A 13039-nucleotide genomic window follows, 5' to 3' on the forward strand; every position below is an offset into this window, starting at 1 on the left:
TTATTTTTTGGCTATGGCCTTGTTACTACCCATAGAAATACTTAACCAAATATTTGGACACAGATACTGAAAAGCATATCAAGTTCTTACTGATTTCGTTAAGTCTACTGTAAATTTTATTATGTCTGAAATCAATACATGTGATTAGATCCATACTCAGGCATGTGCAACTGGACTGGAAAAACACATTTTCCCCCTTCGGCCCATCACAACCTCTCCAATCTCCTTTATATGCTGGAAAGATGGATAAAGTTATGGTGTCTATATACGAGGATGTCCTACATTTCAGGCATACAATTTTTCCCACAAGTAAATTCTTTCCACTCATGGAAGGCAAACTATAGGTTGAGTCTATAGTTGTATCATTATCCTAATTAGCAATGAAAAATATATTAAAGATAACTAACACTTTTTAATGTGAATGATAAACTTTTATTTTAATTAAATATGATATTATTAAACATTATAGTTTTAATATTTCCAAATGAGACAGATGAGTAAAACACTAAGAAATATGTTTCAGTTAGCTCATTTCTGACAAATCTTAAGACTATGAAACAGAGAAACTATAGAAAATACCTGAATGGCAGAAGCACTGGAAACTTCATGGCAAAAAAGCAGTCAACAGACAACAAAACAATATAACTGTAGGTTGTGTAAGACAATTAATCCTTTTATAAGTATAATAATGTGATGTCTTTTAAATGACATGTTTTCTGAACGCTGCACATGCATTTCTTCCAGTGACTTATTAGAATTAGTAAGTGGTTCAAGCAACCCTTCTTAACTTCCATCCTTAATTATCTTCAATTCCCATAAGCTAACCTTCTAAGATTTGATTAACCATTTAAAGCCATATACAAATAAGACAACTAGATTTTTCAAAAACGAAGATTGTGAGTCTCTTGGACTTTTTCATTAGAACTTGTATTAAAATATCATGTATGGTTAACTGGGAATATGTCTCATTGAATTAATATTTGAGTAGACAAGCACATATGATGTCCAGAACAAAAAACCTACTGTGTGGACTGATAATGATCAATCAGTCCACTGCAATTTTTCCAAGGATCTTTATTGTCCTGGGTTTTCTCTTTCCTAATTAAAACTATCACTTATTTTTCCATAACCACTAATCATACACAGATCTTATTGATCTGTTTCTACGCACCACTAATGAGAGACCTTGTAAAGCCACTGAGCTCCTCCTTATCTTTGCAGAAATTTGCTAGCTTCTCACCACTTGGAGCAATAATAATAATATACTTTATTTATATTCCGCTCTATCACCACAAGGGGACTCAGGGCAGATTACAGAACACATATATGGCTAACATTCAATGCCGTTACACAATTAACAAGGTGGGGAATGTGCTGTCACCCCATCTTCCATATTGAGGAGCTTTGTTGTTCTTAGACGTCCTCTCGATCAAATTGCCTTATGGGCACTATTTATTACCTCCTCGCTTTAAAATGGTACCTATTTATCTACTCACATTTTTGTTTACAATCTGCTAGATGGACAGGGAGCTGGGGCTGAGGGCAGGTGCTCACCCTGACCCAGGCTTGGATTGCCGACCTTACGATCGGCAGGATTTTCTTCAGCTTAGTGGTTTAGCCCACTGTGCTAGGACCGGCTCCAACAACATTGCTGTGTGACATCTTGAGAATAAGATAATGGAGACATAATGTGATTTATTTATTTATTTATATCTATTTTCAGAATCTCATAACAGGCTAATTGAAGACTATCCTGTGGTCAGGCCTGTTTCATGATCTATATGTTTTCCAATGAAGCTGTCATCCAGTCTCTTTTCTCACCTGTAGACCTCCGTAAATCTGTAAACCAAGGTTAACTATGAGGTCCAGTGTGCTAGAATAGGTTATTTATTTATTTCGTGTCAAAAGCATTGTACAACAAATACATTTCAAATATTGGAAATAAAAAAAAGAAATCACAAGCAACTATATAGTTTTGGACCAAAAGCGGGCAACAGCAACCGCATTGTCTGTAGCTTTAAACAACTCCTCTTCCGTACATGAGGCAGGGCATTGTGGGCAAGCATACATATGCTGAGTTGTTTGTTCAGCTCCACAGTCACACAAGGTGGAGGATTCCTCCAGGTAGTGCCACCTTGCCAAGTTGTCTTTTGATCTGCCCACTCCACTTCTGAGTCTGTTCAGGGACTTCCAAGTTGCCCATTCTTGGTTTGCCCCTGGAGGAAGACCCTCGTGGGGAGCCATCCAGTTAGAATTGCCAGGTTTAGCTGCCCAGAGGGACACCCTTGCTGTTGCTGGAGGAACATCAAGAGGAGTGGTGGTTCTCATGAAGCCCTTCCTTGATTTGAGTCTACTGGGAGGAGGCTGATAGCCATGCAGTGGGTGGCTTTCACAATGTTCGACCTTTTTTCTCTCACCGTTAGCAGCAACTTCCCGTCACACGTCAGGAGGGGCAATGCCAGCTAACTTGTAGAGTTTATCAACAGGTGTAGGTTTAAGGCATCCCGTGATGATTCTGCATGTTTCATTCAGTGCTATGTCCACCTGCTTTGCATGGGCAGACTTGTGCCAAACAGGACAGGCGTACTCAGCAGTTGAGAAAGACAAGGCCAGGGCTGATGTTCTAGATGTGCTAGAATAGGTACTTGGGAGTGACTGTCTTGGTTGGTCGTTCAGGGTGGTTCAACACAGACATTTAATACAAGTTAGGAAGTGGATGTAAAGGAAACAGTTCAGTTATACCAAACACAGATACAGAATTGACATTAGTGGCAACAGAATGTAAATTGAAACTCCTGATCGAAAGTTGACTGGATAGGCCTGCTGGAAGGAATGGGTCATCAATTGCATTTTAAATTCCAACATCTCATTTAGCTACCAGAGCTCTTCAGGCAGATCATTCCACAATTGTGGGGCAGCCAATGAATAATAATGTCAATGCTTTTACTGAATTATTGCCCAAACTATATGGAGCATTTAACTGCATTGAACTAAATTATATGAGTCTACACAGATCATATAATGCAGTTTCAAACTGCATTATATGGCAGTGTAGATCCAGCCTTAGGTTAACACAGGATAAATCCACATTAAGGTGGCCTTGTCTCACATTAACCTGTACTAGCCTTGTGTGGTGTTTACCTTCTGTTGCCAAATCTGTAACAGGCCCACTGGACTGGGCCATTCTACCAAGATTTCTATAATAAAAATTAATCCCTTCACCCATAACCACATTTTATTTTGGTTCAACCTTCAATGAAAGTTTTGATGAGTATATGATAACTAAGAAAGCAAGTCGTATGTTTAATTCCACTGCTGTTTATTGAAGATTTTCTTGAATTCAGTTCCTCCAGAGTTTGAAATATGTATTATTTTAATGGATTGTAAAATTTCTTCTTTACAAATTGCAAGCCTCTTTCTGGGATTGAGTAGCAACAGGAAGGGTTTAAATTTTTTCATTAATTATCAATTTCAGTATTTTATTAACTGCCGAAGAGCATATTACTAATAAATGCAATTGGTTAGTTTGACTTTCCATTTTTAATGCATGGAATAATAATAATAATAATAATAATAATAATAATAATAATAATAATAATAATAATAATAATAATATCTCAGCCAGCATTTGGAAACAATAGACATAGACAAAATTACGATCTGCCAACTGCAAAAGGCCACCCTGCTGGGATCTGTGCGCATCATCCGAAAATACATCACACAGTCCTAGACACTTGGGAAGTGTTTGACTTGTGATATCAAATCCAGCATATCTATCTTGTTTGCTGTGTCATAATAAAATAATAATAATAATAATAATAATAATCATCATCATCATCATCATCATCATTATCATCATCATCATTTTGAAAAAGAAGGCAAAAGCAAAGAGGCAAAGGGCAGTAGGAAGAGGAGGTGAGAATAAAATACCACTGGATATAAAAATATGCTTATCGTTTTCATAGGAAGCTTTTTCTCTGCAGTTAAATTAAATAAGACTGGAAGAGTACATCACAGATTCAGTGATAGTGATAGATTACTGATTACAAACTCTGATATTCCAGTTGTTTGGGATGCCAGCAGACTCAGACACTTTGACCAATGATCAGACATTCTGGGAGCTGAAATCCAAAACAACTGGAGGACCAGAGTTGAGGAGTCACCATTGGTAGATGTGCCCTGTGGATATCTACTTCGACATAAGTCCTATTCAGTTTTTCCTATGCAAGTATATGCAGACCTGCATATCTAGATCTTATTTTCCAGCATGGAAAATAAGATACTCTGCATCAGGGTTTAAATTGACAATGATTGCATTTACATTGTAGAATTAATGCAGTTTTGACATCACTTTAACTGCCATGGCCCAATTCTATAGAATCATAGGAGCTGTCAAAGAGTGCTGATGCTTCACTAAACTACAGCTCCCAGCATTCCATAGCATTGAGCAGTGGCCATTAAAGTGGTGTCAAGCTACATTAATTCTATTTTGTAGATGATTTTTAAAATATTTTATTGAATTTTATATTCATAATCACAACAGTAGTACTTCCCCTTCTTTCTTTAATTTGCCTTCCAAATCGTCCTATATTTTTCCCCTCCCTCACCCTCCCAATGATGTACCCAATGTCTTCCTCAATGCATTTTTTACTTCTTTATTTCTGAGGCAGTATATCATTGGATTCAGGAGGGGTACTACTATGGTATACAGAACGGACACAAGTTTATTGGAGTTGTAGGCATACATAGCTTTAGGCTGTGCGTAAGTGAAGAGAGTGGTGGAATAGAATAGTACCACCACTGTGAGATGAGAACTGCAAGTGGAGAAGGCCTTCTTCCTTCCTTGAGCTGAAGGAATTTTCAAGACTGTTGAGATTATTAAGATATATGACATAATGACAATGCAGAGTGGAACCATGATTACTATAAGAGCCAGGATAAAATCTGCTAGCTCGGCCATGGATGAATCAGTGCAGGAGATATTCAAAAGGGGTGAAATGTCACAGAAGTAGTGGTTGATCTTTTCAATGCGGCAGTATTTTAGTCTGCCAATGAAGCTGAGCTTGATTGCAGAAGTAATTAAGCCACATGTCCAACATCCTGCTGACAGCTGAGCACAGAAATGACTGCTCATGATAGCTGGGTAACGCAATGGGTAACATATGGCCAAATATCGGTCATAGGCCATGACAGCCAGGAGAATGTACTCACTGCACACAAAAGTGACAAAGAAATATAGTTGGGTCAGGCAGCCTTGGAAAGTGATCCGTTTGTCTTGCACAAGAATATCTGTTAGCATCTTTGGGACAATGACTGTCACGTACCAGACTTCAAGGAAGGAGAGGTTACACAAGAAGAAGTACATTGGTTTATGAAGGTTGTTGTTAACCCAAACAACTACAATGATTATGAGATTTTCCATCAAGGTCAGCAAATAAACAAGGCCAAACAGAGCAAAAAGGAGAATCTGAAGTTCTGCAGATGTGGAAAATCCCAAAAGGATGAAGTAGTTGACATTTGTCTGGTTGGTTTCTTCCATTCTTTGAATGCAAGGTACAATCTAAAACTTCCAAGGACAAGATAAAAGAAATATAATATAGCATACATTCACTTGTAACCATTTATTTTATATTTATTTTACATTTCCCATTTTTAATGTTCAGGAATATTTTAAGACATCGAAATGCATACAGACTTTTTGCCTATCTTTTATTTTTCTCAATTTTTGTTTAAAAAACAAAGGTAATAAAAATTAGCCTACTATAATGTCATCATTTGTTTCTTTATACCCTATATTTGCGCCAAATAGCAAACAGTTATATTCACAGAACTTTAAAATTAACCAACTAGTAGCAAAACAATGCTGTGAGATCCAGCATGATATAATGGTTTGAGGTATAGACTATGAGTCCAGATTGTAAATCCTCTTCAAAACCCATTGAGAGACTCTGGGCAAATCACACTGTCTCAGGACCCTGCCACACAGCTGAATATCTGCTCTGAACTGAAATATACGGCAGTGTGGACTCAGATAACCCAGTTCAAAGTAGATATTGTGGGATTTTCTGCCTTGGTTTTCTGGTAGTATGGCTTTGTGGAAGGGCCCTTGCAAAGGCAAAGGCAAACCCTTGCCAGGGAAACCCTGGAGTCATCTTAAATCAGGAATGACTTGAGAACATACCAAAACATCAAAAATAATGCCAATCTGATCCTGATTATCAACAATGTTTTTGACTAGGAAATTTTTGAATATGTCTGCTTGACTGCCCAATAATATCAAAGGAATTGAACTGTTGAAATCTACTACACCTCCTCTGAAATAAATCTTTTAGTAGTTCAAAAGGTTTTAATGTGCAATGTCTGCAGAAAGCAGAGCAAGATTCTCATAGAACACTTCAAAATATTTTTCTACCTCACACCATCTATAAAACTAAGCAAAACTGGAAGAGTGTAACTTCACACTGTGTGAATAAAACTGATCAGTGATCATATTAACTGATCAACTGCAGAAAAATGAGCTCAATAATTTTAAACTACAAATAAGTACTGATATAACAAAGTGATGAGCAAACAAAAATGACTAACATTCTTAAATTCAATTACATTATCCAATAGATGTAGCATTTATTTCTCTGAATGGATTAATAAGACCCATCTTTCAATAAATTGATCATTGGTAGGTGAATTAATGGATTTGTTGGACAACTTTTCATCTGTCAGAACTGGTAGCTACATATGGAATAGAAGTAATTTTCTATAAATTAGGATTTTCTACAGCCATTGTCAAGATATATAATAGTACAGATTTTGAGTGTATTTTATATGTAATATCATTAAGCATTTAAATAATTCTTATTTTTTTTAAAAAAAAAAATCCCCCAAAATATGGAGATAGCATTTGAGGCTTAAAAGCACTTTATGCTACATTAGTCGCTGTATATAACCTTCAGGCTATGTAGATAAGATGTACAGATAATGTGGGTTGCTTGTCACTGGTCATAAAGATTTGATAAGATGCAAGTGAAACATAAATTAATTCACATGTTTAAACTTGAGTCCCATTTCCAAGGTTATGTCTGCCTTGAGTTGGATTTGAAATCTAACACACTTTTGGAGAAGGGATATTCAACCTTTTCTCTTCTGAAGATTAACACTTTTTGTAGTTTATTTTTTTCTACTGAACAAATAGTTATAAGGAAAAGCAAATAAGAAATTTACCTTGTTTTTTCCAGGTGAAGTTCCCCCCACCCTCGTCTTCACCTGCAAGTTGACACATAACATTTGTATGAAATTATTTTCTCCTACTGCATAAGTTTCTGTATCTACTTATCTTCTCACAACTCTACCTTGGGACTAGACTTGAAAATTAGTGCTTCTCTCCCAAGGGTTCAAGCCTCAGAAGGCATCTTTCTCCATTCATGCCAATTGCATAACTTTTGTTAAAAAAAGAGATTTCTAACTTTGCATAGTGGTTGCAGACATAAAGTAATCAGAAAAATCAGAAGTTAAAACAAGTCCACATATAACAATGACCACAGTGGAAAAGGAACAAAAAATGAATACAAATAAATTCATTGGTCAAAGTACAGCAAAAAGATGGGCATCTGTTGATTGAAAAATTACTGAATTTTTGTATATTGTTTTAATTCTTTACTAGTAGCAAAATAATAAATTCAAATGAATTAAATTTGATTGAATTAATAAAACATTGTATATTAAAAGTAAATCTTCTTAAACTGTGGGTTGTGACCCCATTTGGATCTCCTAAACAAATCTCGTGGTCACAAAGCTATTAGCAAGCCTTTCAAATGCTGATTTTGCTTGATGGCAGTGTTATATACCTATATATCCAGGATTGCATATATAATTCTCAGCCAAAAGGGGGTCACGAGTGAGAAACATTTAGGAATTACCATTTTAAAGTAGAATAATGGATTTTTGGCACAGTCTTTAAAAATGTATGGAGTCTGCCATGTTCTGCCCTCTTTGGCAGAAGGGTTGCACAATGGGATGTCTGTGGGACTCCAAGTTCCTCGCAATTCTATCATGAGCTGCATTCCCATCCATCTCATCAAAGCTATCTAAAATGTATTTATGACAGATATATCTGATTTCATAGAAACCACATTTTAAAGTCATGAAGAGTCGGAAGCGTCTGAACAAATAAACAACAATAACACGAATGTATCTTCAGAGCAGTTTTCATGTTGCCAATTTGGAAGCCGCTCTGAGTCCTCTTGAGGGTTGAGATAGAGCAAGGTAAAATACATTAAATAAGTAAATAAAATAAATAAAACTCAGCATGATAAAATATTATATTCATGGGGTCTTCTAAAGAACAGCAGTAGATTTTATTTTTGTAATAACAGCATCAAAATGTTTAATGCGGATGAGAAATATGGAATGAAACTACTAGAGAATAGCAGCTGCAGGAACAAATTAAACAGCAAAGATGTTATGTATGACCCTGTTGTGATTTTTAACTTTCTTTCAAGTGGGTGAACTCTCAAACTTGTCCTGAAATCTATTTTTCATAGGTGAACTAGAGTAGAGCAACCCTACATATTTGCTCTTCCCTCCCTGGCAATACTATACCCCATCACTTCTAGACTGGTGGCTGCTTCTCAATTCTCGAACTCCCTGCTCAGGGAAGCCACAATGCCCTCTTCCCTTCTGTCCTTCCAGCGGCAGGCTAAAACCTTTTTTTATTCAGACAGACTTTTGAAGATGAAGGTTTTTAAAATCAATTCAGGGGGTGCTGTAGTTTTTAAATGGGAATTCTGTAATACCGTTTATATTTAATCCTGTTTTAATGTTCACATATTTATATATTTTAAATTGTTATGCTGATGCTTTGATGTTAAGCCACTTTGAGTCCCTTTCAGGGGAGATAAAGCAGAGTATAGATATATAAAATAATAATAATAATAATAATAATAATAATAATAATAATAATAATTGTGCGGTTTTCTGGCATTGTATATTTCTGCCATTTCTGTGACTGTTCATTTGTATTTTGATTCCGTAGCCCACTTGTCGATGGATGTCTAGAATCAGCAGCATCCACCATGGTCCTTTTTATCCTGGGTGACAACTGAGCCAGTATAGACTTCCTTTTGGTTTGATTCTCCATAATGCTAATGGGTTAGGTGCTCTTAGTTCTGCTCCTCAACTGAGGCCTCTCTGGCTTGGTTGGACCTGATGGTAGTTACACTACCGCCAGCACAGCCATCAGTCATCATTGGAGCGGTTAAGCCCCCCCCCCCCACGACTAGGTGGCACCTGCGGGGGGGGGGGGGGTGGATCATTGATGTTGCCATCCCAGGTGACAGTCACATTGATGAAAAACAACAGGAAAAACTCAGCCACTATCAGGACCTCAAGATTGAACTTCAAAGACTCTGGCAGAAACCAGTGCAGGTGGTCCCTGTAGTGATGGGCACACTGGGCGCCGTGCCAAAAGATCTCAGCCAGCATTTGGAAACAATAGACATTGACAAAATTGCAGATCTGCCAACTGCAAAAGGCCACCCTACTGGGATCTCCGCGCATCTTCCGAAAATACATCACACAGTCCTAGACACTTGGGAAGTGTTCGACTTGTGATTTTGTGATACGAAATCCAGCATATCTATCTTGTTTGCTGTGTTATACAATAAAATAATAATAATACTAAACTAAAACCTATAGAATAGATTTTGCAGGATAAATTGAGCTTCCTCCCATTTTTATATAAAAACTTTACTTATTCATTCATTTATTAAAATACCATCTGCCATAAGATACAATCTTATGGCATACAATAAAATCCCTTCAAATTATATTTTGAACTACTAATATCAACCCAGAAAATTGTATGTATGTCTGGTGAGTGGAGGGAAGAAGCAGAGAATAATAATAATAATAATAATAATAATAATAATAATAATAATAATAATCTTTATTTATACCCTGCCATCATATCCCATAAGGTCTCAAGGTGGCTTACAAAAGAACACACAGTGGTGCCATAGAACACATAAAATGCAATATACCAACATATAAAATCAATAACATATTACATAAAACCAAACATAAAATAACAAAGCAGCCTCTATTAAACAGAGTCAGTAAAACATGGCTATAAAGGTAAAGGCAAAGGTTTCCCCTGATGTTAAGTCCAGTCGTGTCTGACTCTGGGGGTTGGTGCTCATCTCTATTTCTAAGCTGAAGAGCCGGCGTTGTCCGTAGACACCTCCAAGATCATGTGGCTGGCATGACTCCATGGAACGCCGTTACCTTCCCGCCGAAGCGGTACCTATTGATCTACTCACATTTGCATGTTTTCGAACTGCTAAGTTGGCAGAAGCTGGAGCTAACAGCGGGCACTCACTCTGCTCCCTGGATTTGAACCTGGGACCTTTCGGTTTGCAAGTTCAGCAGCTCAGCGCTTTAACACACTGAGCCACCGGAGGCTCCAAAAATATGGCTATAGCCATGATTAAAAGATCCATACAATGATTTAGCATCCTGACTGTATTCCCCTTAAAAATAGTTATAAGGTGTTAATTGGCAATCAGTCTGGCAACTATCTTAAACATTGTCAAAGGCCTGCTAAAAAAACCAAGTTTTCAGCTCTTTACAAAAGTGTTCAGTGTGAGAGAAATACACAGTTTTAGTCATATACTACTACCAGCCACTGAGCAATAGTGATACTTTTATAAATAAGATTCTTTTACCCATACTACCTCAAAATTATGTTGAATTCAATCTTTTCTGCTTTTCCAAAATTTAAATAGATACATCAATTTAATATCTTTGTATGATCCAAAAACTCTAACCCTCCTCATTTGTAAAATTTGAAATTTGTTCAACTCATATTTAACACAGAGTTGTCAGTTCATATCGGAATACTCAAAACACAGATCCATTATGCCTGGGCACTAGCTGGTGAAGAATCTTGCTGCGTAGCAAATGCAACTGCTCTAGTGTTTGAGTGAGAAAACAGGAAACAGTATGGCAGGGGAAGGATCTCTTCCAATTCAGTTATATTATGTACTGGACTTCATCGCCTCTTCCATTGCCATTCCTTTTCCTTCTATGTCCTGTCTTATTTATTTAGACTATAAGGAACATACCGCATATTAAGGAACTGCTTAATGAAATCTTTGTAAGCCTTTTTGACTGAAGGATAGGGTATACATAAATAAAGCATCAAAACACCCATATCTGCCCCTGCTTTTAGACAAAGGAAAGTAATAATCTAGATTATTACCTATTTAATAATAATGAACTCCCAGTTCTTTAGTATAGTATAAAGATATTTCCTTTTCAAGACTCTGCATTGACTTGTTTCACCAATGACACTGTCCCACTCCATGAGATCGCCCGTCTCCCTTTTCCATCCTGAGGCAATATAATCCTTAAGCTTTACACTTTCTACTTGTTGTACACTTGGTGATTTTTGCCTCAAAAAAGTTCCTTTTATACTCAGTGTAATTCAGAGTGGGTTTTTTTTCTGTTAACCCCATCCATTCATTACTTAGAACGAAATTGTTTTATTTTATGCTTTGTTTTATTTTAACATTTGTGATCATTCAAATATTACTGAAATTGATTTCATACCCTTAACAGTGGATATAGGATCAACTGGAGAGGAATTTGACTCAGTATTTTACATTTATTTTGGTTTCTATTTATTTAATGAAAAGAAGGATGAGGCACACTTTTTAAGACCACCTTGAATTTCCTTGTTCCTCAAACTGTAAATAAGAGGGTTCAATAATGCTGGAAGGATAGTATAAAAGAGTGACAGAAATTTATTTGTGTCCAGAGAATGATTTGAATTCGGTGTCAAATACACACTCATTCCAGAGCCATAGAATACCACCACCACCATAAGATGTGAAGAACATGTTGAGAAGGCCTTGCGCTTTCCTTCCACAGATGGTATCTTCAGAATAGTGTTACCAATGCAGAGGTATGACAAAAAGATCAGGCTAAATGGAATTAGTGCCAGTACTACGACCTCCACGAGTGCTATCTGTTCATTTAGAGATGTATCTCCACACACTAGATTGAGTAAAGCAGGGATGTCACAGAAGAAATGGTTGATTTCATTTGAGTCACAGAAATGGGAGGTGAACACGAGAACAGTTTGGCTAAGTTGAACTGGAATTCCAGCTAGCCATGAGGCTGCTACCAGCCCAAAGCATGCTTCCCTGTTCATAATGACCATGTAATGCAAGGGCTGGCAAATGGCAGCATACCGGTCATATGCCATGACAGCCAAAAGGAAGCATTCTGCTGCTCCTGTTATGAGGAACATGGTCATTTGAAAAGCACAACTAATGAATGACATGGTTTTGTCATCTGACAGAAGGTTTTCAAGCATTATGGGGATTATAACCGAGGTATAGCAGATCTCCACACAAGACAAGCTTCTGAGGAAGAAATACATGGGATTGGAAAGTGCCCGGTCAACCAGGGTGACAATAATTATAAGGATATTCTCAATAAGAATCAATAAATAGATAGTTAAGAAAGCAGAGAAGAACAAGCCCTCCAGACCTGGAAAATCAGAGAATCCCAGTAGTAGAAAACTATCCACTGTGCTCTTATTCATGGTCATACTGTGGAAGAAAAAAAACAAAACAGATGATCAGATAGATGTGACTATGGACATCTTCACACAGCCAAAATTTCTCATCATCATCGAGTATTTTCAGTTCTGCCATGGAGCCCAATGGTTCCCATCACACACCGGAAAAGTACTTCCTGGATGGCTCCGGGGTGGAACTGTCACCAAAATGCTGCCGCTGCCGAAAAATTGCCAGTAGTGGTTGACAGGTGGTTTATGGAAAGATGGGTTGAGTCAGCTTCCGCCACTGGGATGAGATTGTGGGAAGCCGGGATGGTTCAGGACAAGGGTCTCCAAGTCCCCAGGTCCCCTGGGTGAGCGCCACTGTGATTGCTGCAATCTGCAGCAATCCAGGGCAATTCCAGCAGCACATGTGAGAAGGTCCTTAATAAAACTTCACAGCAATACAACATGGCATAC

At 37.4% G+C, this 13039-nt stretch overlaps 2 protein-coding genes across 3 annotated transcripts; both read right to left on the bottom strand.

The window, feature by feature from the left end:
• Positions 1 to 4508: 4508 nt before the first annotated feature.
• Positions 4509 to 6179, bottom strand: LOC100554505 (olfactory receptor 6Y1). 2 transcript variants are annotated; one of them, XM_062957236.1, is made up of 2 exons: positions 6170 to 6179; positions 4509 to 5532 (listed from the first exon to the last, which is right to left on the bottom strand). In XM_062957236.1, the coding sequence occupies exons 1-2, from the start codon at positions 6177 to 6179 to the stop codon at positions 4604 to 4606; spliced, it is 939 nt and encodes a 312-aa protein (XP_062813306.1). In that variant the 3' UTR covers positions 4509 to 4603. The 2 variants fall into 2 exon arrangements, with proteins under 2 accessions (XP_062813306.1, XP_008114741.1); XM_008116534.3 differs by lacking the exon at positions 6170 to 6179 and having other exon boundaries at positions 4509 to 5674.
• Positions 6180 to 10383: 4204 nt separating this feature from the next.
• On the bottom strand, positions 10384 to 13005 carry LOC103279789 (olfactory receptor 10A2). Its single transcript, XM_016995805.2, has one exon. It carries the CDS (start codon positions 12608 to 12610, stop codon positions 11672 to 11674), a length of 939 nt encoding a protein of 312 aa, XP_016851294.1. The 5' UTR covers positions 12611 to 13005; the 3' UTR covers positions 10384 to 11671.
• Between the last annotated feature and the right edge of the window lie 34 nt (positions 13006 to 13039).

The sequence above is a fragment of the Anolis carolinensis genome, chromosome 6 (assembly GCF_035594765.1).
Source record: "Anolis carolinensis isolate JA03-04 chromosome 6, rAnoCar3.1.pri, whole genome shotgun sequence".
In the NCBI taxonomy this organism is placed as follows: Eukaryota; Metazoa; Chordata; class Lepidosauria; order Squamata; family Dactyloidae; genus Anolis; species Anolis carolinensis.